This window comes from Euphorbia lathyris, chromosome 3 (genome assembly GCF_963576675.1).
Source record: "Euphorbia lathyris chromosome 3, ddEupLath1.1, whole genome shotgun sequence".
Classification (NCBI taxonomy): domain Eukaryota; kingdom Viridiplantae; phylum Streptophyta; class Magnoliopsida; order Malpighiales; family Euphorbiaceae; genus Euphorbia; species Euphorbia lathyris.
In genome coordinates this window covers 29,083,367-29,108,997 of record NC_088912.1, presented here as the reverse complement: position 1 = coordinate 29,108,997, position 25,631 = coordinate 29,083,367, and the positions used below count along the sequence as shown (strand labels likewise).

At 34.6% G+C, this 25,631-nt stretch overlaps 4 protein-coding genes across 12 annotated transcripts; 3 read left to right on the top strand and 1 right to left on the bottom strand.

Moving 5' to 3' along the window:
- Nucleotides 1-1,502: 1,502 nt before the first annotated feature.
- LOC136222108 (uncharacterized) lies at nt 1,503-7,461 on the top strand. Of its 2 annotated transcripts, none has more exons than XM_066009598.1 (7): nt 1,503-2,072; nt 2,943-3,042; nt 3,358-3,420; nt 4,358-4,472; nt 5,837-5,919; nt 6,617-6,724; nt 6,929-7,461. In XM_066009598.1, the coding sequence occupies exons 1-6, from the start codon at nt 1,882-1,884 to the stop codon at nt 6,713-6,715; spliced, it is 651 nt and encodes a 216-aa protein (XP_065865670.1). In that variant the 5' UTR covers nt 1,503-1,881; the 3' UTR covers nt 6,716-6,724; nt 6,929-7,461. The 2 variants fall into 2 exon arrangements, with proteins under 2 accessions (XP_065865670.1, XP_065865669.1); XM_066009597.1 differs by having other exon boundaries at nt 1,505-2,072; nt 6,617-6,678.
- Nucleotides 7,462-7,581: 120 nt separating this feature from the next.
- On the top strand, nt 7,582-11,920 carry LOC136222107 (ankyrin repeat-containing protein ITN1-like). Of its 6 annotated transcripts, XM_066009596.1 has the most exons (6): nt 9,674-9,722; nt 9,841-10,343; nt 10,495-10,644; nt 10,721-10,924; nt 11,129-11,199; nt 11,300-11,920. In XM_066009596.1, exons 1-6 carry the CDS (start codon nt 9,700-9,702, stop codon nt 11,912-11,914), a joined length of 1,566 nt encoding a protein of 521 aa, XP_065865668.1. In that variant the 5' UTR covers nt 9,674-9,699; the 3' UTR covers nt 11,915-11,920. The 6 variants fall into 6 exon arrangements, with proteins under 6 accessions (XP_065865665.1, XP_065865666.1, XP_065865667.1 ...); XM_066009593.1 differs by lacking the exon at nt 9,674-9,722 and adding an exon at nt 7,582-8,260 and having other exon boundaries at nt 10,721-11,199; XM_066009594.1 differs by lacking the exon at nt 9,674-9,722 and adding an exon at nt 7,582-8,972 and having other exon boundaries at nt 10,721-11,199.
- A 1,258-nt stretch (nt 11,921-13,178) lies between these two features.
- On the top strand, nt 13,179-15,203 carry LOC136224573 (uncharacterized). 3 transcript variants are annotated; one of them, XR_010686491.1, is made up of 3 exons: nt 13,179-13,314; nt 13,517-14,685; nt 14,785-15,203. XR_010686491.1 is itself a non-coding variant. In XM_066012936.1 (2 exons), exon 2 carries the CDS (start codon nt 13,546-13,548, stop codon nt 14,122-14,124), a length of 579 nt encoding a protein of 192 aa, XP_065869008.1. In that variant the 5' UTR covers nt 13,179-13,314; nt 13,517-13,545; the 3' UTR covers nt 14,125-15,203. The 3 variants fall into 3 exon arrangements, 2 of the variants coding, with proteins under 2 accessions (XP_065869008.1, XP_065869009.1); XM_066012936.1 differs by having other exon boundaries at nt 13,517-15,203; XM_066012937.1 differs by having other exon boundaries at nt 13,220-13,400; nt 13,517-15,203.
- Nucleotides 15,204-16,824: 1,621 nt separating this feature from the next.
- On the bottom strand, nt 16,825-22,957 carry LOC136224572 (uncharacterized). The gene is made up of 4 exons (XM_066012935.1): nt 21,077-22,957; nt 20,189-20,500; nt 19,322-19,413; nt 16,825-18,076 (listed from the first exon to the last, which is right to left on the bottom strand). The coding sequence occupies exons 1-4, from the start codon at nt 22,031-22,033 to the stop codon at nt 17,215-17,217; spliced, it is 2,223 nt and encodes a 740-aa protein (XP_065869007.1). The 5' UTR covers nt 22,034-22,957; the 3' UTR covers nt 16,825-17,214.
- Nucleotides 22,958-25,631: the final 2,674 nt, after the last annotated feature.

The window sequence follows — 25,631 nt, the reverse complement described above, 5'->3', positions numbered from 1 at the left end:
GACGTTAAGGGTAAAATTACTCCTGACCCAAAACGTTAGGGGTATTTTTGTACCTTAACCCTATATGAAATAAAGAAAATGTTATATAAAATAATGAAGTTTGTACATAGATAGTTGAAGCCAATAACAATCGGAGTATTATTAGGAGAGGATAACCAAATAATAATATATCATGGAAATTCCTATCTTCTTTTAGATCAATAATTTGTTAGCTAGAGATTTTGAGTTGGATAAATTATAAAAATAATAATTCGTTAGCTAATTATTTTTTGAATAAATTCGTTAGCTATTATTGATTTCTAATCATTGGATGTTTTTAACTAAATTAAAGTGAAAAGTAAATTGCGGCGCAGGCGCTTTTTTTTTTCAAGAGCAGCTTTTTTTTTCAGAAGAATTTCAAGAGCAGCTTTATGCAACCTAGTATTTTTTTTTTATCTCCAAAAAAAACCATAAGATAATATAAAATACTTTTTAATATTAGCAGTGCAAAGTAATTTTATTTCAAACAATATAAACATAAATAGAGTAATTTCTTAGATACTATTTATTATATTTTCTGTTTTTTTTTGAACCACTTATATTTTCTGTTAGTAATCTATAAGATAATTATCAATATATTTTATTTATTAGTTTATGCCTTTTAAACCTTTATCTCTAACAGAAAATACTTGTTTAAAAAAAACAGAAAATACTAATAATTATCGTATTTAAAAAAGATAATTATTCTGTAGATAATTATTAGAAAATATAATTATTATTTTAAAAATAATTATTAATTATCTTTTAATATTTTTTTAATTTAAACAAATGGAAGATTTAATATTAATAAATTTAGTTAATTTTATATATTATTAAAAACAAAATTAACCATTTTTTTCTGCAAAAATAGCAGCTTGCAATTCCGCCATGTGTACCAAAGCATAATCAAGGGGGAAGACAAATGATCCAAGAGGACGTCCCTGACTATTTCGAAAAACCACCCCGCAACCAGCTCTACCCGAGGTTACGGATGTATCAGTGCTAGCTTTAATCCAATCAGATGGAGGGAGCTACCATCTAACTTCAATGATTCGAGAGACCTTATGATGACGAGCGTTTAATCCAAGATTATGAAGAATTGATAAAAAAAAATTAACCATTTAATTTATCTATCTAGTTTTTTTTTTAAAATTTAATCGAACATATTTTAGCTTTTAAAATAGTTTATAATAAATATAAAAAAATTATATTATTCTATTATTTTTTATATATTTATTTATGTTAAATATAATGGTTAAAAATTTAAAAAAAATAAATAGAAAGATCAAATAATTAATATTAATAAAAGATATAAATTTTATAATATATTTTTTAAAATACGAAGATTAAACAGTATAATAAGTTAAAAAATAATAAATTATTTACCCCTATTTTGTTATGTGTTAAATATATTTTTTTCACGCCGTGATTTGATGATTTAATGGATAATAACAATAAAAGCGCAGAAATTGAAAAACAACAAATTAATGTTTTCTTCCACCTCCAAACTTCAAATTCGATTCCGTACAGAGCCATCTCTCTCTTTCTCTCTCTCTCTCTCTCTCAAATTTCATTGTCATACGGAGCTTCCTTCTCTCTCGTATATTTCATCTCCGTTTCTATTTGTTATATATTGAGAATCAAACTCTTTTTCTTCTCCTGTTTCAAATGATTCTCAAATAGAGAAATCGAGAACAATACCTTCTCTCAATCTTTGTTTTGCCTCATTTTATGGCGGGAACATCGATACTGGCGGAATTTTGCGAACAATAACTGGCATCTTGAAATTGTTTTTCGCGAGGGTTTGAATTCTGTGGCTACAAGCATATAGAGAAATCTTGTTTGATTGTTTTGTTTTTAAGTATGGCGAACTCATCTGGAACTAATAATCAAGATGCTAATCATGCTCCAGCTTCTTTCAATGGAGTCAATCCTACCAACGGGAACGGTAATTCAGGGCATGAGAGTTCTGGTACGCCTTTGAGACATAATCCTGGTATTTCAACAGATTGGAGCTTGGAAGAGCAAAGAATTCTTGAAGATGGTTTGAAAGAGTAGGTTTTCATTCTCTCCGTATTTTTTAGCGCCTTGTTGCTTCACTTGAATTAGATTCTTTGATTTTTTTTGTTAATTCTGTTGAAATTCTGTTCAGTGCTTCTGTTGGGTGTTTTGACCTTTTTGTTGCTTCTTTGAATCGTGTTTCTGGGTTCTTCGTAAGTTCTGCGTTTGTTTTGACTTTTGCGGCCAGAGCAATAAATTGAGTTAGTGTAATTTAGCTGATAGCTTTGCAGGAACTGGATTGTATTTTCGGGAAATTACTTAAGTTCCAGAAGAAAGCATTCCGCAATATTAAGTTGATTTTATGCTTTGTACAGCTAAATTTACCAATACGAGCTAGACACGGAGTTAAAGACCGTACTGTTGCACTTGAAACAGTCCAATATGGATTAAATGCGTCATTATACAAGCTTAGTTTTCTTCTGTTCTAGAAAATGTTTTCAGCAATTTAGTTATCTTTGCAGATAAGGAAGAAGAAGGATAATGTTTCTGATGCTTAGTATTGATAAGAAATTTAGCCAAAATATAATTTGGATTTACCTAACCTTCTTGTTCTTGCTCTTGTATTTGAGTAACTTCATCTTTCCATTGTTAAGATCCTGCATATATTAAACCTTTGGATATCATTATTTGGTTTTCTTATTATGAAATAAAATTATTATTAACATGCATATATATGAAAATTACTTTGAGGCTCTTGCATTAATCATATAAGCTGTCATGTAGTATCTACTCTATATTTATATGTTTTAAAGCTGTCATGAATCATTCTTTTCTATTTGGTAAAAGATATTTAGTTTGGGTCTAACCAGTAATGGCGTGCCATTTATTTATTTAAGAGATGTGATTTTTCAATTATACTGCAGAAATAAAAAAGAACAGATCATAAGACGTTATGCCATGATAGCCATGCAGCTGCCAAATAAGACTGTCCGCGATGTTGCATTGCGCTGCCGATGGATGACGGTATGCCATCTTTCTCTCCTGTTCTTGCTTGAAGCATCTGATACTATTTGTATTTAATGTTATCGAGATTTGGTTTTATGTGTTCCTGAAACCTGCAATTTCAGTTGTCCAATAACCAATTCACCTTTTGAAAGGTGTCTATAATTAGTCCCTTTAATCTGATCATATGTTGAGAAAATAATTCAATCATTGAGTTACTTTCCATGGTTTAGGGTTCTCTTCTTGGAGTTTTACTTAAGAACATGTGCTTTTTACTGAATAATATATGTGATGTCTGATGTTTTAGCTTACTTACTGGTTTAATCCTTTGTCCAGAAAAAAGAGAATAGCAAGAGAAGGAAGGAGGATGTTTTAGCAAGGAAAAGCAAAGAAAAAAAGGTACAAGTTGCTGTCAATTAGTGACGTATTTCATGTTAGGAACTTGCAAATCTTTAATAATTATGTGTCTGATTTTCTTCTATTTTTAATGCACTTTATGCCGGTTCATCTATAGAGTAATTTGATGTCTTGAAAACCTTGCACCTATCCTGTCTGTATCTCTCACCCTAAGACATCAACAACATAATAAGCAAGGAGATATTTGTATTTCATTGCATAGTTTCAGGAAGGTGGCTATTTCATATTACCTATATTTCATGATTGAAAGCATGTTAGATGAACTTTGTTTTTTTATGACTAGTATATTATCGTTATATACTGCTCTTTGTTGCTTTGAATGTTTTACTGTACCCATTCACATGTCTACTTGAATTGGATTTCATACAAATTTGTTCTAATTTTGTTACAATCTCAAACTATATCATCCTTAGATGTATCCCAGTTTCTTAAATAAGCAACTGAATGGATTTGTTCTACTGTTGGAATACTTTTTGAACTTGACACTATTTCAATATTATTGAAAAGACTGAGAAGCATGCATGAATTAAAAATGGTAGTTTCATAGGGTAGAGATAATAAATGGTGTTTGTATATATGCTGTGTGTGTATATATATTTGTAGATGGTACACAGAGTCGCATACTTTGGACTGCCTAAGATATATTTAATTTGCATTTTTCACATCGTCATAAGTGCTCAACAAAGTGTAGCACAATGCTTTCATTTCATAGCTAGGGTACCTTCTAACGTTAATGTGGTTTACACAGTGATTCCCAAACAAATTGATAATGACTAGTGCCCCATAGAAGATTGTTTGTGATGTATATTAGCTTGTGGCATCATAGGATACAGGATAGACAACTTGTAATCTATAAGATGTGATTGGTAGTGTCTTGTATTGGTAAGTGCTAAGACATATTTCTATTTTTATTTCTCAGGAGAGAGCATCTGATCCTTCTTTGAAACAATCTCACTTCATGGCCAGTCCTAATGTTCTTCCATATGCAACAACAATGGTACCAGTGGATTACAATGATGGAATTTCATACAGTGGTGAGGTTCTATGCTCTTACTGAATATAACCTCATTTTTCTGGATGGTTTGGCAGGAAACACGTTTTTTTTCTAAATAAATGAAGGTCGATCTACACACGATGATTTTGTTCAGTTCATCAGCTTTTGATATGGTGCTTTCTTATAAATATAATAAATAGACATTTAAGAGCTGAAGTGCAAAACCTCTATGCCTTAATACGAATGATTTTTTACTTTCAATTTAAAAATAATATCCAGCTAGTCTAGGAATTTTTCACTTCCCCTCTTTTGGCTATAAAATCTTGCGGTCACTCAACTGTATGAAAGCTCGACGGAAATCAAGTATGCTTCGGTTAGGGCCAAGATTTTGTTTTGTTGTTTTGTGGATGATATGAGTTTGCACCTTGCAGCATCAGACTTGTATGCTTTTGTTGACACTGACACCACCTGTTCAGATTGAAGATGTGCCACTGTTTTATCTTGAACATACAAAAATAGAAAATTATTTTCAGGCAGGAAAATTATAACAAGCATGTTATTTTGGACGTATATAGTGAAGATACTCTTGAAGATTCTGAATTAACTTGCTCAAGTCAAATGGATCTTGAATTTTCAGTTTATTTAAGGTTGGGGTCTGTACCTGTCTGCATGTGCTACATTAAAAATTAATTTGTTGAAGATAGTGAAGATAGTCTTGAAGATTCTGAATTAATTTCCTCAAGTCAAATGGATCTTGTATTTTCAGTTTATTGGGTCTGTACCTGTCTGCATGTGCTACATTAAGTGAGTGTGTTGTATCTAATTTAAGTTATGGTTGAGTCATGGACGAGTTTAACTAGGTTAGTGATTGAAAGTAGTTCATTATTCAGATTATAAACAGATCTGTTGAACAATCAAAATACCAATTAAGTTCGCATTGTCCAATTTAAGATATGACACTTATTTGTTAAATAAAATATCTTGTATGTGCGAGTATGTCTTTGTTGTTGAGAAATGTCAATTGAACTTGCTGATTTTGTTTGTTACCTGGAATGCTGACAGCTCTTGCAATGTTGAGCAACTTAAGTTATGTTTACAGGATGTAATTCATGAATGCTATCTCACTAATGGGTCTTAGGATAAAGGAGAGAGTTTGGGCTGGGAGCATTGGAAATTCAGAATATTTTTTTCATGTATTGGTAGCTTGTGTTTAATGTAGAAATCTAAAGTAGTAATGTGTTGTAAGGTTAGGTCTGATCTGATTCCCAAGTTATGCAGGACTAAAATAGTGCTCAATCTGTTAAGTGGTCATTTCTTTTATTGCAAATGAAGCCTTTCATTAATTATTTCTATGACAGTGTTATTTTATTGAGTTTTTTATAAGTTGCATTTTGCTGCTTTCAGTGATTGGTGGAGTTACAGGCGAGCTTCTTGAGCAAAATGCGAAGGCATTCAATCTTATATCTGCTAATCTTTCTGCAATGAAGGTGACTGCTTTTGTCCTATCAAATCATTGTCTGTGTTAGTAGATATTTATAGGTTAATTGGAATATACATGATTCTCAACTAAATGAATGTATTGTTTACCTGAAATCCAAATTTTTCAAACTACTGCATTATTCATTGTTGACTAATATCTGGTTTCTGTGATGCATATTTGGTAGGAGGGATGAATTTATGTTTTCTCTATAGCATTGTTGATTAATATTTGGCTTCCTTATTCAGATTGTGATGCATTTATCTATTTTTATGTCTCAAAAAGTGTGCATCATTTGCTGACCCTGACAAAGGGGAAAGGGCACTGGGATTTCCCATAAATGTATATAACATCACTGTTTTGGAGAAAACATTTTTTTGTCCTCTGATGCAACTATGTATTTGGCCCGAGAAATTGTAGATGTAGCCTAAAAATGAAATATGATTCGTTCTTAGATTCTGCATTTACATAGCATTGCCATATGTTTTTTCTTTTTGGACACTATTTTTCCCCATTGATGTTTGGATATTTGAATGCACATGAATGAACGAGTGGGCTGTGCATAACAAAAAAACATTTTTAATGTACTTGATTGACTCACTGCATTGAGAAGCATTTGCAAAGATTTTAATTTGATAATAATAGTAAATGAATATTACCTGTCCAACTGAGAACTTTTTTTTTTCTCTATCTTTTTACTTTTTCAGGTACAGGATAATATTAGTCTCCTCTGCCAAACTCGGGATAACATTCTTAAGATTACGAACGAGTATGTCCAACTTCTTCCTTCAACTGTTAATATGTAACTTTAATAGGTGGTTATTGCAATTCTTTTCCCTTGATCTATCTGTGTTATAGAATTTATCTGCTTTATGCACCTTCTGCAGCACTTTTCTTTGTTAAGATCTGGAATTCCTACATGCAAGGAATTGGCCCAAGCTCGGGCTGATTGAGCATAATGCAGATTGCAGCTAGATTCCGTTTACCATTTAAGCTCATCTGTTTACGTCGATTTGCAGGTTGAATGACTTGCCAGAAGTAATGAAGCAGATGCCACCACTTCCAGTCAAGATAAATGAAGAACTCGCTAACAGTATCCTACCCCGCCCGAATCTTCCCATGAAATGACCATAACCTTGCATGTTTACTGATATCTTGAGATATAACCCGGCCTTGGATACGTACATCAACACATACATTTAGAGGAGCAAATGACCTTCGCCCACTTGAGCTGTTATTTGCGTTGGAAATGGCTTTTAGTTCAGCGTACTGTAAATGGTAGCTTTTTTCTAAAATTATTTCATTATAGTTGAGCTTGAAGAGATAGTTGTTACTACAGTAAGCAGTTTGGTTTATGCCTAGGAATTAGGTTATGTTGAGTAATAAATAGTGCTCTTTTTATGTTTTGTCATCTTGGTAAGTGATCTGAGTGCGTATTTATTCATTGATTAGTTTCTTACCCGTAATAAACACAATTGTACAAGCATAGAGAGAAGGTAATTGAGGATTTTTGTTTACACATCATGAATTTTGAACTTGTTTTGTTCAACTATTCACATCTGTTGTTTGCTTTTTAGCAGGTAGAAGTTGATTCACCTTCTAAAATAATTATTATTGTTTGTGGTGAAAAAAATAAAAAAGAAGTACAGAAAGGAGAACCAAACAGACATTTAGTTGGAGAATAAAATCATATGTACATTTAGTTGTATTACCGCTAAGAGTTGTATTGCGACTCACTCTCTCTCAAGATCGTTTTCGATAGTGTTACATTAGCTCTTTCTTCAAACCTGTTTTTGTCCATAACAAATTGGACTCCAAGCATAAAATGCTATGCTTATTGCTAGAGCAAAGAAAAGTATAAAGGCTATATATGCTTAATGGCGCATCTTCTCTAACTAGTACAGTTTCAGGCATGAATAAGACAGCTTTTCACATGGCAGTGTGTGCGCGTCACTCGATATATGGTTTCACGAGGGACTAGCTAATAGTTACTACAAATTGGCTCATATGAGATATATAGCTTGGAAAAAGATGGGTCTAATTCACTCTTTAATTAGTTAATCCAAATTAGAAGAATTGTGCTCACTATTAAGAAAACTTGTGAAGTACCTCAACAAAAAAGATGAATGCGATGTTTCTTCTATTCTTTTCTTTGGCAAAGTGAGCTAAAACGTGAAGTAACTCCACATAAAAGATCAATCAAATGTTTCTTTTATTCTTTTCTTTGGCTTAGACCATTTTGGACTTGAATTAGAGATCTGGTCAAGTTAGGCCATCCTGACTTGAATTGGAGATCCCGTCCTTGACCATGGACAATGCAACCAAGAGCTCAAATTGCTTATAATGTCAAGGTAAGATGGGTAATTTTTTATTTTTATTTTTCCATCTTATCCCTTAATTTAAACAACTTTCGTTTGACAAAACCCTCCTTCGGTGTTTAAACCCTCTCTTCTCCTTTCCCAAATCATTCAATTTCATCCCCAACAACCCTTGCCCCCTCCATCGCCCGCTTCTTCTTCTTCTGATGCAGAAGATTCACCATTACGGAAACATATCAATAATGTGACAGACCCTAAATTCTCAGTGGTACCAGTGCTCGATCGATGGATCAGAGAAGGAAACAAAGTTAAGAAACCCCTTCTCCGGTCTCTCATTTGGCTTCTGCAGCCAGACTCATGCTTTGGAGGTAATACAATGGAACCTTCTGTTGCTGCATCTCACATTTCTGGAATGGAAAAAATCTTGGATCGGATAGGGGCCAGAGAGTATTCTGAGTATCTGAATGCCTATCAGAAAAAGGATGATCTGAAAATGCATATCTGGAAGCTCAGTCGATTGATGGATGGCCAATATATGCAATGGCTTTTAATGCGTATCTGAATTTTGGGGTTGATTGTGCCAGCTTTGACAGTGTTAAGAAAAATGGAGAAGTTAATGCTGTTTAGAAAGGATTTTGATGCTAAGACTGGTAGATTGGATCTGTGAAGGGAACATCGAAGAAGAATTGTAGCAATCATGCTACTGAGATATTTTGCTTTTCTTTCGTGGAATTGTAGCAATCAGGTTCATTAAAGAAGAATTTCATTGTTCTTATTTTTCCTCTTTTCTGATGTCTTTTGTGCATTTAATTAACAATCTCAAGTTTCATTGTGATTCTCTGAAACCAATAATCATTAGAAAGCTCATTGATTATACTTGCAAATGCAATACATCTGTCTCTATGCTCTTGTCATTGTTGAATGGCTCTTCTTCTCTTAAAGTTAGTTCCTGAATCATTACTTTTTCATATGCCAAGTACCCCTCCAAAACCTAGATTTGTATCTTATTGCTCTTTTTTGCAATTTCAGACCTTTTCTCTTATTGTTCAGATATCACATTAGATGCATGATTGTCAGTATGCGACTTTATCACCTAGTTCTTGTGGTACTTCTGTTCGACTGCGTCTATTTCATAGAACTCGTGGATTTGGATATGCAGAAACAAACTTCAATGAACTTTTCGATGAGTTAAATTTAAAGACTTACCATGTGTATTATGCTCTTCTCTGCTGCTATATGATTGAAAATCCTGTTAAAAAAGCAGAAGCCATTATGCAGGAGATTAGATAGAAGATTGCACAACTCATTCTTTCTCAGAATCCTTTTTGATATATAGTGTTACTCTGGCTTGTTCTTCAAACCTCTTTTGGCATAACAATTTGCACTCAAAAGGAAAAAGGTATTGGTTTGAAAAGCATAAAATGCTATGCTTGTTTTTGGAGCAAAGAAAAGTATAATCTGCTATATGCTTAATGTTAGAACACGCAAATGGAAGGTGAAAGCTTTATTTGCTCACTTAATAATTAAAGAATTTTCAAGTTGTTTTGATGTTGGCCTATATATGGCTTTCAAATTTCAGATTACTTACAATATATACCGTTGTCCAATTCCAGTACAGGGAGCAAGAAAATGCAGGATGGGAACGAAAATCCCCACTTGCCACTGCATAGAGCAGCACTACATGGCGATTGGCTCAGCTTTGAAAGATTTCTTGAAAATGACACATCCGCTTTAACTGGTACAATTTCAGGCAGGAATGAGACAGCTCTTTTCGTGGCAGTGGGCGCTGGTCACTCCATTGAATTCGTTCAGAAGCTTGTGGAAAAGATGCCTGCAGATTCCGTGGCAATACCGAATATGTGGGGCGACAATCCTCTACACAATGCTGCTTATGCTGGAAATATAGAAGCTGCAAAGATATTAGTGGAAAAGAATCCTTGCTTGACTCAAGCAAGAAACTTTTCTAATAACACTCCTCTCCATGTTGCAGCTGCTTATGCTCATAAGGAAACTGTTTTGTATCTTCTTTCAGTCACTCTTGATGAATACCCGAGTCCTTTCGATGATAAAGATGGTGCCCGGCTTATGATCTCACTCATCTTGGCTGGTTTTTACGGTATGTGCAATCTTAATTAGCGGTGGCAGTAATCGTGTTATGTATTGCATACGATTATATATGATGTAAATGCAACAAACAAAGATGCCAAATATCAGAAATTGGCACCCGTATATACTTTAGTAATTATCAGCTGATTGTTGATGAGCAGGCATAGCAATTGACCTATTGAAGTATAAACCCATACTAGCACAACGAAGAAATGACTGGGGATATACGGCTTTGGATATGTTAGCCAAAAAGCCTCAGGCATTTGCTACCGGAAGTGGGTTTGGACGAGTCCGACGGTTGTTAATTCAATGTTGGTATATAATTCTGATTCCTTTACACCATCTTTAACTTGGCTTTGTATATTGAATACTCATTTTATAATGCAGATTTTGCAGATATAAATAGTATGGAGGAAAACCGAAACAAAACTGACCGGTTTCCAATATTTATACAAGACATACAAAATACCATCTTGATACAGAAGCAAGCAAAGGAGCTACTCAGACTTTTGCTTTTTGAGGCTACCAAAGCCAAACCGGTAGAAGCGGATAATCTAGTAGGAAATGCAGCACTAATTGCTGTTGAATCGGGTATTACTGAGTTTGTTGAGGAGTCTATTAACGCTTGTCCTACTATAATTTTTTGCCAAAATTTGGAGGGCCATAATATTTTTCTTCTAGCTGTAAAATACCGCCAAGAAATGATTTTTAATCTTCTACATCAAATGGGTAAGAATAAATTTGTTGCAACAGCACAAGTTGATTACTTAGGCAACAATATGCTACATTTGGCAGCGAAATTGTCACCATCAAACAAGATTTCTGGTGCTACTCTGCAAATGCAACGAGAGTTGCAATGGTTTAAGGTCGTATCCTCACATTTGCATTGATGCTAATTTGTACGTGATTTCTCAGTGCCACAATTGACTTCCCTTGCATTTTTTCTTCCATACATGTAAAGAACAGGAAGTGGAAAAGTTCGTTCAACCGGCATTCAAGGAATTGAAAAATAATGATAGAAGAACTCCAAGGATGTTGTTTACGGAGGAGCATGAAAAACTACTTGAAAAAGGAGAGAAATGGATGAAGAATACAGCTACATCATGCGCAACAGTTGCTGCACTTATTGTGACAGTTGTTTTTGCTGCAGCTTTTACAGTCCCCGGAGGCAATATCGACAATGAAGGGACTCCAATATACTTAAATCAAACACCTTTCATGGTATTTGCAATAGCAGATGCTTTAGCACTGTTTTCTTCATCAACCTCATTGCTAATGTTTCTCGGAATCCTGACATCGCGTTATGCGGAAGAAGATTTTGTCAAGGCATTACCAATGAGGATGAGTATCGGTCTGATCACGTTATTTTGTTCAATAGCCTCTATGCTTGCAGCGTTTTGTGCATCGTTTTACTTGGTTTTGTTTCACAGAGTGAATTGGATTGCAGTTCCAATTGGATTAGTAGCTTGTGCACCTGTTACCTTATTTGCTCTTCTGCAGTTTCCTCTCTTGATTGAGATTGTTCATTCAACATTCGGGCCTAGTATTTTTGGCAAACAAAGCAATCAAATTATCTTGTAGCTCACACATGGAAACATCTTCACTTGCTTCATTTCTGTGCTATATTTGTGGCTTGTTGATTCATATTGAAACAGTTTTTCCTTTGATCTATGTAGGGTCGCAATAACGCTAGGCGAAGTTAAACGATTATAGTGTTTGGGTTTAGTTTAGTAGCTAAGCTAATAGGTCATTTTGGAATTGATATGAAATTGACAGAAGTTTTTGGGTTGGGTTGGGATGGATTGGGTTAAGGTTGACATTAATTTAAAATTGTTACTTATATTTGAATTTATTATCTTTTACATGTCACAACTTAATTAATAAAAGTACTAAAATTAAAATTATTATGTGTAAATACAATTCTTTTTTTTTTTTTGGTAGAAAAATACAATTCTTTTTTATACTTTTCGAATATCTCATATTTTTGCATGTCATCCTTAATAGAAATAGTAAAATTATACGCGACTTGTAATTAAATTACACTAATTTAACATGATATTAATTAGTTTTTCGAATGTTAATCTAAAAATGACAATATTTCAAATAATTGATACCAACTGGGCTAGATCGTACTGTTATGACATTCGTTTTTATGGATTAAGGTTGATTTATTTGATATTAACACAATAATTGATACGATACAATTACGACATTACATTAATCTAAAAATTACCGCCCCAAAAGTTGAAATTGGGTTGGATGAATGACATGCGTAATTTAGATCACAATTTTAATTCTTAAAATATGATGATTTTGGAAATTAAAAATATATAATTTTTTAAAATAAAAAATGTGATTTTATTGTAAATGTTGTTCAAACAATTTTAATTCTTATATATTTTTATTTTGAGGTTGTTAATCACTTGAGGCCTTAATTAAAATTTTGTGGCCATAAAGAAAGAGTAAAATTGAGTAATTTTTATATTATGATTTTAAGTTCAGTTGTCGTCGTACTGTAAGGTATAACTAAAGTTAAATGGCCACTTATGTAATTTACCCTAAAAAGAATACATTTAGAAAGATACACGTTATTCATTTTAGGCATTATATCTATTTGGGTTCTCAAACTAAAATTTTAAAGTCAATTAGGATCCTAAACTATCAAAATCATCAATCAGGTCGTTGAATTAAGCAAAAATCATCAATTGAGTCTCTATTCTATCATAAAATCAGAAATTGTGACTATTTAACATAAATAGTAATAATACTAATAATATCAGTGTTGGTTCAAAATGAGTTTATGATTTTTTATTAGGTCGGGAATCAAGATCATAATTTGTTATGCCTTCCTTCTACCTTTGACTGTAACAATTTTAAAAAATTCTAATTTTTCCTCTTTCTATAGATAGGCGTCGTTCACTTTACCATTGAATTCAGAATTCAGATTTTCTCGCTTTTTCCGTCTGTCCGTCCGTTTTCCGGTAAAAATCTCTTCTCTTTGCATTGTCCTTTTCTCTCAATTTCATTTAGCTAGTCGTTTGTTGTGGAATCGACTCATAAAATCCAGGTTTATACATGATACGATCAAACCTGCTTTAGGTTTCAATTAATTTGTAGAAAATTAGGGTTTTTGTTTAGCATTTTTAATTCAGTGTACCGATAATACCATTTGCTTTGTCTCAGGATCATAGCTTCACAAATAAATTGTAATCATGAAAAGAGGAAGGATTTCTACAATTATAGACTCTAATGCAAAGAGAGGCAGAAAAGAAACAGCGGAAGTTAGACACATACAGACTCAAGCTTCAATTCCTGATCTTCCAAAGGATATTTTGGTAAATATCCTACTTCGGCTGTCTAGTAGTAAGAACATTTTTGTATGCAAATGTGTGTGCAGAACTTGGTATGATATCATTTCGGAGGCTGAATTTGCAAAGCATATTAATGTAGTTAAAGAAGAGTTTTATCCTCATTTTGGTTCTAATTCTGGTTGTAGTTTTAGTTCTTATTCTTATTCGGATTCTAGTTCTGAAACGGATTCTGAAGATATCGATATAGTTGAAGAAAAGGATATAGTTGAAGAAGATGACATATATGAAGAAGATGATGTAGTTGAAGAAGAGGAGCTAGATGATGAAGATGATATAGTTGCAGAAGATGATCTATTTGGAGAAGATGATATAGTTGCAGAAGATGAGATAGTTGAAGAAGAGGATGTAGTTTTAGAAGAGCTTTATCCTAGTTCTGATTCTGATCTCGAACCTACTTCTGATTCTGATTCTTACATATGATTCTGAGATAGGGGCTTGGAGGTTGATTCTGGTTTCGATCCCCGCATTGAGTCTGAAGATAATGATATAGATGAAGAAGATGATGTAGTTGAAGAAGATAGTTCTGATTCTGATCCCGATCCTAGTTCTGATTCTGATCTTGATCCTAGTTCTGATTATGATCTTGATCCTAGTTCTGATTATGATTCTTTGTTGGCTGCTTGACCCTAGTAGAAAATTTCTCAAATGAACTAGGAAGTCAATAACAACTTTTGAAACATTCGGTGTTTCTCCTTCATCCTTGCTTGATCCAATCTCATCTAACCAGTCATTCACACTCTTCAGCTGACTCAACAAACCCCCAGGAACCAATCAGCATCCAAGAACCTCTCCTCCACAAACCCCCAGGAACCAATCTTAGGATTCCATCTGCACCATTTCAGCCTAGTCCACAGCTTCATCGAGACTGTTTCCTCTGATCCACTTGAACGGAGGTTGGGGTTGCATCTTCTGACTGGCAGAAGAGTTATCCACAGAATTGCGGAAGGCTCCCATTGCTACAAGCTTGAAAACAACTGATGGGTGAGTTTTCGCTGGAGCTTTTGCAGTTCCATTCTTAAAGAGTTCTCAAGGACTAAAACAGGTTGATTTACTTTTTTTGGCCTTGATTGAGAGCTGCAGATGTTTCTTTGGTGAATAAGGAAAAGGGTCAGAGGTTTGTGGCCAATGCAGCTTGGACCCAGGTGGTGGCTTGTTTACCCTTATCGGATGTGACCTTTATGACTTCTTGTGATAGGTTATCATTGGAATGTAAGGATGAACCATCCAGACTATTTTAGACAAGGAATCTGCAACTGTGCGGGCATTGTTCAAGCTCGTATGAAGTGCCAAGAACTGCTCGACAGCAGGTTGCGGGTTTATCTTATTTAGCCGAGGAAGTTAGCTCAGAATATATACTTCAAGAAGCGGCAGAACAAAGAAAGTTAAGACAATGGTTCAAATGAGGTGCATTAGATATAGAAAGAATGTATTATCTATTGCATCTGAAATTGCCAAATAAAAAAGACAATCATTTCAGAATTACTTATATGAAAATCAAATTTATCTACTTATTTTTTTTATGGAAGTCCATACAAAATTTAGCACGGGTAATAGTACTACTGCACCTATCGAACCTATCTGTGCTGATACAACAGGTGCGACGGGTTGCAAGTTTAAGGAAAAGATGAATTGACAAACTAGGAAAAAATATAAGTAGTGATATTACAACATTGATAGAGAAATAATCCTAATTAAGTGAAGTTATAGAACAAGAAAAGATAAAATTAATCTAGATTCCTAGGTAATATAATCATATCTAGCTAACTGATACAGTAAAACAATAGGATCTTTTGAATTACCAAATTAAATAACAACTCCATTTAAACATCCAGTTCTTTAGAAAGCAACAAATAGAGGGCATTCAACAAGGAAAAGTGAATCAGATTTGATTCCTTGGGGTGCAGGGAGGAATGGGTGGGTCCCATATAAGAGGGAATCAGATTCTCATTCTTTCTTTCGTATTCTGTGTAACCAAACGTTAACAAAAGAATTAAGCGTTCATTTTGTATTTCATATCATATTCTCATCTAATTAAAATAAACACCTCCTAAATATATCATCTTCAAAAGTTAATATTAATAACAATAAAAAGAATGAATGGAAAACTTGTGCAAATTAAAGTTTTGGATGATAATAAATCATAAAAATATAACATTAGGCATAATGCATTAGTATCTATAAATGTGGTCTACATATTGGTTAGACTTTTTAATTTTAAAAATGTCTCGTTAGCTTATTAAACTTACTTAAAGTAGCATGACTTTTAAAGCACTAAGTAATAGAATAAAACTAGATTTAGACAATGTTGAAATAAAAATGACTTTAAACAAATTCATAAAGACTGTAGAGATCACTTGGCGGCGGCAGGCCATGAGGAGGTGTTAGGTGTTTCTACCCTTACCGTTCTCCTATCGCTCTTTCTCCTCTTCTTTTAGAGGATAGGATTGGAGTTAGCTTTCCTAGGCTCTTTTAGAGGATAGGATTGGGGTTAGCTTTCCTAGGCTAATCCCGGTGTAGTTGCTTGTTTTGCTTTGCTTTCCTTTCCTTTTCTACCAAAAAAAAAAAAAAGACCGTAGAGAAACATAACTATAAATTGATGGAAATTCTCATTAACTAAATCAACGATTATACAGTATTTTCATATACAAGTTCCAATACAATGGAAGGATGAAGAAGAAGCAAAAATGCAAATTCAACTATATCTATCTAATTCTCAAGATCTTTCACCATAGTCCTAGAGTAATAATAAACGGTGAAGATAACGAACTAACTAAAATAATTAACAGTCACCATGAAGTACAAACTAACACAATGTACGAATCGGTCATTAAAACACAATTATCATTAAATAACTAACTGCAATCTCGATTGCTGTAAATGTAGCTCTGATTATTAATGTAGATACATATAGGAACAATGTAAAAATGAAGAAAATGTACCATTTTGGAAGATGACCTTTTACATATATGCTTTTGAAAATACTGGTAGTATTCACATTGATTCTAATCTAACATTGAATGACAAAATGACAAAATTCATTTGGTTATCAGAATTCACGAGAACCCCACTGTTGAGAAAGAATGAGAAACTGATAAAGAGAGAGAAAGAGGGACACGAAGAGAGTTGAAAATCTTACAGAAACTATATTCTTGTGAGCCCTCACAAAACATACAAGTGAGACTTGTCTGTATCTGTTACATTTCTGTTACTGCTGAAATATGCTTTTTTTTTTCACAACAATACAATTAAGCACCATGAATGAAAATTTCCTTCTCAACTACAAAATAACCCAATCAATTTCTATAATCTCAGAACAAAAATCAAATGCTTTGCTAGAAAACTCCTTAAATTTTTCATCTTTTAATGCTTTTCTTTCACAACTATACCTCAAACCCATTTAGGATTTATGTACATAAATTAGAACACCTTGCAGTCCTTAACCCAATTGGTGGTTAAGGACACAACTAAAACAAGAATGCTTCTGTATTATATGCATAATAACCAATCAATTCACCTTTTTGTTTTTGTTTCTATGTTTCGGGTCCTTGGCGATGATTGTGATCCCCCACCACCACCGCCTAGTGCAGCAGCCGCAGATTCAACATGTGTCAGAAGATATTCATATATCTTCTTCCGTAGCCTATCAATTGTCTCTGCTGAGACGTTCAGTGTTTCCCCTTCATCCTTGCTTGATCCAATCTCATCTAACCAGTCATTCACACTCTTCAGATGACTCAACATGCCCGCTATTTGCCCGTTATCCGACAACGTTGACGAATCTACATCAGCATCCAAGAACCTCTCCACAAATCCCAGGAACCAGTCTTGGGATTCCATCTGCAACATTTCAGCCAAGTCCACAGCTTCGTCGAGACTGTTTCCTCTGATCCACTCGGGCGGAGGTTGGGGTTGCAACTTCTGACTGACAGCAGAGTTATCCACAGATTTGCGGAAGGCTCCCGTTGCTACAAGCTTGGAAACAACTGCTGGCCGAGTTTTCCCCGGAGCTTTGGCAGGCCCATTCTTGGAAGAGTTTTCAAGGACTAAGACGGGTTGATTACCAGTAGATGTTTTTTGGCCTTGGCTGTGAGCAGGAGAAGTTTCTTTGGTGAATACCGAGAAGGGTGAAAGGTTGGTGGACAGCGCAGCTTGGACCCAAGTGGCGGCTTGTTTACGCCTATGGGATGTGACCTTTAGGACTTCTTCTGATGGGTTATCATTAGAATCCAAGGATGAACCAGCTGGAACTATTTTAGACAAGGAATCTGCAACTGTGCGAGCATTGTTCAAGCTCGTATGAAGTGTCAAGAACTGCTCGACAGCAGGTTGTGGGTTATCTTCTTTAGCCGAGGAAGTTAGCTCAGAGTATATACTGCAAGAAGTGGCAGAAGAAAGAGAGTTAAAACAACGGTTCAAATGAGCTGCATACATGTAGAAAGAATGTACTATCTATTGGAGCAATCAATCTTTGTCTTACTAGCGCATATCCCGTATAAATAGATGTAATCCCTCAATGATAATAGATAGAAATGATTCTTCTCTTTCTTTGTTTCAAAGACTAACACAACATATACATGATCATGATGGATAAATTATCTTTTAAGAAATTCATTTAATCCTAAAAATATCAATAACTGCTTTGCTACGTTATTAAGCTACATCTAAGGTGCTGGTCCTAAAAACCGAAGCTAATTATTCTTGAATGCTTAGAAAGAAGGCACAACCATTGAATATAATGTCCCAATCATACCCATCATCTATCTATGTTTTTCTTTTTATGGATATGGAGAGTAGGACGGGGAGGGCATTTCCTACAGCAAATTTAATGAAAGGACACTAAGGAGTTCCAAATTGATCCCCTTTTTTGGTAATAAATCCGACTGATCGGTTCGAGGTTGATTAGGCACTCTTTAAGTGGCTCCTCTCCCAATTAAAATTTGTTGCATACACTAAGACTCCAACTCGAGATATTTAACTTAACCTACCTAAGACCCCCTTTAGTGAAGCTACGAACATATATATTGTGAAGGCTAGTGCAAGTCCATATAGATAATTTGCAATTGTAATGAGAATCTAATGGGAAATAGCTGCCAATAAGGGTTATACAAAGTTCGTTATCATCAACCTGGCATTTATCATTCTGATTTTCAGTAATCCCAAAACTATTTTTGCGGAAAAAGAATACAAACCATTCATGAAAATTGTCGGTATATATTCAGATCCTAATATGTATTCAGTAAAGCGGATACAGGTTCAAGGTCAGTTTTATAAAGCACCTGACTCACCCAACATGAGAGACGGATTTTGTATCTTAGAAAATAAACCCCTGGCAGTTCACTATAGCAATATTATGGATGTACTGCTACTTAGCATTTAGAAGAACACGGATGCAACATTTCAATCTACAGAAATAAATCAATAATTCATAAATGCTTCACAGTAAGCAATTCCTGCCTGGAGTATCCATTTCATATGAAATTCAATTCGATTAGATGTTATTTGACTGAAAATAGCATATCAGAACTCCTAGAATCTTGCTCAAGTAATAAAAAAAACTATTACCAACAAGACGCTAAACTATAATATTATGAATCTTCATTATTGATCAGTATCGTACCTTAGACATCGAAGTAAGCTCTCCGAAGCAGAAGCCTCTTGCATAGCCTCTACTGCTGCTGCCTGTGCAGCATCTCTGTGCCTCAGAACTTCCTATAGTAAAAATATATGAAAGAAATGAGAAAATGGAAACAAAGTGTGGGACTTAACAAATCTTATGGCACAATAGAAAACCAAATGAATAAAGAACGAACAACACATGGAAGTCAATCGGAGTTTGCTCCTGATGACCAGAGCAGTTAAAGTAAGAATGATGATGCAGTCGGCTGCAACTTCCTCTGCTAGATAATTTGCAGAGAAAGTTACAATTTCTCATGTATAAAAAAAAATCTTAATTGGGAGAGGGGCCACTTAAAAGGTGTATGATCAACCTCGAAGTCTCGAACCGAGTAATTGGATCCATTTACCAAAAAAACATTATGGGAGATTTTATTGGTCTGCATCTCGCAAGTGGTTAATGTAGGAATAATGTTACAGGGTATCTTTTTGATTAATTTGAGATACAGTCTAATAGAGTATATTACCCTAGAAAATGGCTAAATGATAAAGATAGCCCAGGACTCAAATAAGAATTATAGAGGTCCAAACAACTTATTTGGTAGTCAGGATTTGATTCTACTAAGACTGTCTTACGCTTCTACTTAGCTTGTTTTATTAAATACCACAAGTAAAAAATCTAATCATTTCTATGCTTCTATTTAATCTAACAAAATAGCTAAACGCAATTGGCTAATATTTGATCAATATGGTAACAATGCTATACAAGTGAAGTGAGTGCCTTCCAGAAAAATATAAAGAAAAGGCATTATAGAAAAATGTTAAAAATGACCAAGAACCTATGAAGAGCAATGCCGTCCAGAAATTTTACCTTTCCAAGCTTGGAAAGAGAAGATGGCAGCGCACTCCATGAAACACTTCCCTCAGTTAGTCTCTTACTATTTATCGGAACCTTGACCAAATTCCCGGGAAAGCCATGACTAGCAATATCTCCTGATGATTTCTTTCCGGCAGACATTCTTATCTTATTTGACTTTTCTTGGTCATCCAAAATCCCATTCGTGGTAACTTTCTTTGTAGCTATTGGATTTCTGTTCTCCTCTTTAAATGATTTTGCGGATAATTGAGATTTATAATCCTCTTTTGATGGCAATCTCTCACTCGAGGTGCTTTTTCTAGGAGTCTGCCCAAAATAAATTTAGATCAGATGTAAATCTAGCAGTTTCACTTCAAAAGAACAGGGCACCGTCACGAAAAACTGAATAGAAGAATACAGCAAGCAACAAAAGACATTCCAAACTAGTAGACAAAAGGGACTAATCACGAACCGAAAGAGAGTATTAAAGATACAATCATCAATTCACTATTTTATTCTCTTAAAAAATTATAAAATCATCCTAATACAATAAGCCACATCAATATACCACCAATAAACATCTATACCAATAAAACAAACACTATGTTGCATGGACACGGACACGGATACGGGCATGGACACGGAAACAGACACGGGAACCGTTATTTCTAAAACATAACCTTCATAAAGTAGCCTAAAAACCAAAATGGACAGAGACAGGAAATGGACACGGACACAGACACAGACACGAAACGCACAAACGCTACTAACTAGAAGTGTCCGTGCAACATACAGTCCAAAATTCTAACATAATTTTAAGAACAACAAAAGGAAGTAATCTTTGAGTGCATCAACTGAATCATATTAAATTGAATGTCATAATCTATAAATGGTTACACTTACAGAAATGCTTCGATGATCAGTCTTCGGATCACATTTAGAAGCCCTTAATTTTGAATTCTCCCTGTTCTTCACTTCCGTATTCCCTTCCCAACTCTTCCTTAGAGCTTTGGCCCCAAGCTCAAATCCATGAACTATATTCTTAATGACCGGTACCCTCTTTGCAGTAGGACTTGCTCCACGGGTAGAACTTGCCCTTTCCAGAGGGCCCGATTTATTGGAACCTTTAACCTTTGTTTGCTGCTTGACCCCAGTAGAAAATTTCTCAAATGAAGTAGGAAGTGAATAACAACTTGTTGGAGAAGAAGGAATCGACCTTGAACTTGATGATTTCAATTTTCCTGAACTTTCTTTCTTCAAATCCAAATTTAGAGCAGTTTTTGACAACTGAGACTTAGTCCTACTCAGAGAAGAGGTTTTCTTATCTGATGAATCCTCCTTATAACCATTCCCATTTACTCTAACCCCAACTGGTTTCTCCTTATCACCTAAATTAAGGCCTAATTTCCCTTTTCTAGGTGAATTGACTTTCGAACCCGAACCCGAACCCGGACCCGAATCATGATTGTTATCATTATTGAGGAATCCAAGAGAGCGAGTTGCTACAATATCTTCAGGGCTCCCTACACAAGGGTGTCTCCCTGGAACAGGCCTAACACCTCTAAGAATAGGAACAGGTGAGGCTGCTTCAAGCCTCTCAACATGAATAAATTGACCCAATTGGAGTTTATCACTAAGAATTAGATCATCGTGTTCATCAGGTAAAGACACATAAGTTGCATGAGATGAATCTGATACCTTAACATAAAACCCTTGGTTAGAGAAAAGCTCACCTCCTGCTAGGGCTGGCACAATGCCCACAACTTGCAATAAAGATGACCTATATTCACCAGCAACCTTCACATCTGTGTTCATATGTTGCAGAAGTTTGAGAAGAACCCCAGGAACAAGATTTGCCATTTCTTACCAGCCCTCCTTCAATTTGCAGGTATACCCAGATGGAGAAAACAAGACCTTTAAGGGTTTTTGTCAATGGCATGAGAAATTGGGATTCAAAAAGATAGCAGAGATTGGAAATGAAGGATTATACTTTATAGCCAGATGAAATATGTTACCAAAAAAGGATTAATTTGTGAGATTCAGAAAATGCAAAATAATGGTCAACAAATCCAATAATCAAAGAAGGAAATGAGATAATTAAGAAATAAAAGTAATGATATTTCTAAGAATGTTAAGAAGAATATGGTAGTAATAATGGTGTACAGCTTGGATAGGAAACAAGTGAAGTGTACCAGAAAAACTCAACAACCCAGATGAGAAAATGACTATAAATCTTCAACTGATAATACCATTTGCCCTTTTACTCATAAAAAACAAACAAAGAGCAATTTCTATACGAAACCCCAAACTTGGAAACCCAACAAATTTTGGGAATTTGTTTAGAGAGAGAAACCCAAATGGGTACTAAAAAGGCAGACTTTTTTCCCTTTTAAACGTGAAAGAAGATAAGAACAGGAAAAAACACAAACAAATTCAAATCATTTCATTCATATTCGCTGAAAACTTGAACAAAAGGGAATAATTGAAATTGAAATTGCACAATACAGAAAGAAAGAGGAGTTGTCAGACTGACACAGACCCATAGATCACACATGCACTAATTCTCTAAATGACTCCAAAATAAAAAAAAAGGAACTTGAATTGAATTGACCCACTTTAGCTTAAGCTTGGATTGGATTCAGAGTTTAAAATGAAAAAGATTCAATCTTGCAGAATGCAAACAAAAGGGTTACTACCTCTAGAGTAGAATTGTTTCCTGCTGAAACTGGCTAGGAATATAAACAGGGAATTTTTTAATAGTGGTATTTTTATGATTAAAGATTAAAACTTTATTTAAATTAGGTTAATAGCCATGAATTATTATTTAAAAAGGGAATTAATAATTTAAGTGAATGGGTGCATGTGCATAGTAATGGGGAGCTGTGGAACAATGTAATGGCGTTGGCGTGTCGGCTACCTGATGAAAAGGTGTCACATCTATCACAATGAGAGAAGCAGTTGCGATGTCTTGTTATCATTTATTTTTTTTTTTTTATAACATAAATTCTTCATTTTCTATTAAATTTTTTTTAAAGTATAGTATTTTTATTATTATGGAATACGAATTGAGAAAAAAAAATTATTATAAAAAATAAAACAAAAATGTTAACAGTAACATTATCCCCACACTAATTAAAATTGTGTATAACCAAATTTACTTAGCCAGTGTGAAAACCACCGTCCCAACCAATTATCCTTAAAGTTATATATAAAGATATCTATCAATACGGTTAGGCTATGCTTTATTTTTAACAAAGTAAGCTCATCCATAGAAAAAACAAAGTAATATTTACTTTGTCAAAAACAAAGTAAGCATAGAAGGCACCCTCTTAATATAATCTTTTTTATACGATGGACGAATTGATTTTAATTTTAAATCAACCTTCTTTATTTAAATTAAAAGGAGTTAATTTCTGATTTTACAGACTAAATCTGTAGAAAATAGCAATTTCTCATTGTTTAAAGTTAGAAACCTTAACAAAACTTCAAAGAAGAAGACTATAATTTTGATTCAATAAAAATTAATCATCTTTACAAAGAAAGAGGCTTATATAACTCTTCAAATAAAGTGTAAAAGACCAAAAGCCCTAACTAAGGTTACAACATAATAGAAAGTGATATGGGTAGAATAGGACGAAAGTGCACAAATGGCATTTGGGTTATTAACCCCTAATGACAAGACAGTAAATACATAAGTGGCAAAACAGTAAATTCTGGAAAAGGACAGAAAACTGACGACATTATCCCAAGGTCTTTTGTGCTGAAATTCAACCTCACACGGTGTGTGATTGAGTTTCTGCCTTCGGCGTGCGATATCGTTCTTCCCAGCTCCACGTACCATCTTCACTCAGACCAGAACCTACTCCACACGGCATGTGGGGCATTTTTACCTATTTTCTCCGCGTGATTGCTTGTGCTTCGTTTCTCCTTCAACTCCCTTCACCCGGATTGAACCCTTGAAGGAGATACCCCACATCATTCACTCTCTCTTAAAAAGAACCTGGCCTCAAGTTACTCCTAACGTGTGGACGAAGTTTGTTAGTTTGAATGGACTCCAAGCTTTCAAATCGAACCAATGTGTTGTTCGAAGTGAATTCAAGAAGCCTATTCCACATATTTCCGGATTTTCCCTCTTCAAACGAACTTCCTCCCACATCTTAATTTGTGCCTCGCCCCAATTCTCATCCTCCGTGACACTCATCTCCCACTGCTTACCGACATTAAATGGTATATCTCGACGAAGCTTGTCAAACCACTTCTCAATGGTATCTTGCATTCTCTTCCAACCTCCATTGGCATGTCAAATGGACCACCTCCGGACCCTCTTAGTCTCCACATCACTAACTTGAAGATTCACCATAACCTTCTCTCGCTCATAGCCTACCTCGGATGAAATGTCCCGATGAAACATATCAACCCAATTTGGAGCAACCCTTTTAGCACTCTTCAAGACTCCATCATGACTTTGATTAACAACTTCATATGATGATCAAACTTCCTTAGAACCAGTTTTGGAGAAAATGCAATCACCTATAGGATGGACAATGAGAGGAAATACACACTTGTTTTAGATGAGAGATTCAGGTGCAATGGCATCCTCCGGCCGCTAACATGTTCAAGATAAATACTGATGGTTGTAGCAAAAGCAACTCCGGGCCAGCAGGGGGTGGGGGAGTTATCAGAAATCAAAAAGGAAATTGAATTTCAGGTTTTGTGCTCAACATCGGTATTTGTTTAGCTATTCAAGCGAAGTTGCTATCTATAAAGGTCTGGAGCTTGCATGGAGCTTAGACATTGGTCATCTTGTTATGGAGAGTGATTCTAATTTAGCAGCTTCTTAGATCAACAATAGAGATAGTAACTCAAGTACATGTAACAATTTTATTTCTTGTCTGTTTTGAGCTCATTAATAGAAGCTGGGATGTCAGAATTCTTCATGTCTCTGGCTAGCTATATGCTGACTTTGTCCACAAGCATCCATGAGTTTCAAAATTGCCCCTTTAATGTCAGTCGTGAGTTCTGACAAGACGTTAGTGGCTTGCCCCAGAGTGGCGACCTTTTAGTAGTGTCTCTCTATTTTGTTTTTAGCTTTGTATTGTTTGTTTGTCTTTCGTGGCTGGTTGAGCCATCCATTGTATGAAGAAAAAAAAAATTCAACTATTTCATGGGTTAAAATTAAATTTTTAATTTTGAAAAACAAATTGTACTCTATCTTGTTTTATATATTATTTATTTGTTATTTGGGTTATATTTATTTATATTTTGTCTTGACCCCTTATGCTTCTTCTTCACTGTTACATACATGTGGTAGATACTGGAAGTGGACCCAATAAATCCTCTTATTAAAAAAAAGGCAGTTATCCATTATTTTTGGGGTTTTAGATACCCAATATTTTTTTTTTTTTTTGGTAGAAAAGGAAAAGAAAAATGAATAACAACAAACTACCCAGGAATTAGC

Coding starts and splice junctions, on each gene's coding strand:
- LOC136224572 (XM_066012935.1), bottom strand. CDS start 22,033: ATGGCAAATCTTGTTCCTGGGGTTCTTCTCAAACTTCTGCAACATATG. Junction 20,501..21,076: donor CTGATCATCGAAGCATTTCT/GTAAGTGTAACC, acceptor TATTTTGGGCAG/ACTCCTAGAAAAAGCACCTC. Junction 18,077..19,321: donor AGCTTACTTCGATGTCTAAG/GTACGATACTGA, acceptor CACTTCTTGCAG/TATATACTCTGAGCTAACTT.
- LOC136222107 (XM_066009591.1), top strand. CDS start 9,700: ATGTTAGAACACGCAAATGGAAG. Junction 9,723..9,840: donor TTAGAACACGCAAATGGAAG/GTGAAAGCTTTA, acceptor GTCCAATTCCAG/TACAGGGAGCAAGAAAATGC. Junction 11,200..11,299: donor GAGAGTTGCAATGGTTTAAG/GTCGTATCCTCA, acceptor TGTAAAGAACAG/GAAGTGGAAAAGTTCGTTCA.
- LOC136222108 (XM_066009597.1), top strand. CDS start 1,882: ATGGCGAACTCATCTGGAACTAATAATCAAGATGCTAATCATGCTCCA. Junction 2,073..2,942: donor CTTGAAGATGGTTTGAAAGA/GTAGGTTTTCAT, acceptor ATTATACTGCAG/AAATAAAAAAGAACAGATCA. Junction 3,043..3,357: donor TGCGCTGCCGATGGATGACG/GTATGCCATCTT, acceptor TCCTTTGTCCAG/AAAAAAGAGAATAGCAAGAG.
- LOC136224573 (XM_066012936.1), top strand. CDS start 13,546: ATGAAAAGAGGAAGGATTTCTACAATTATAGACTCTAATGCAAAGAGA.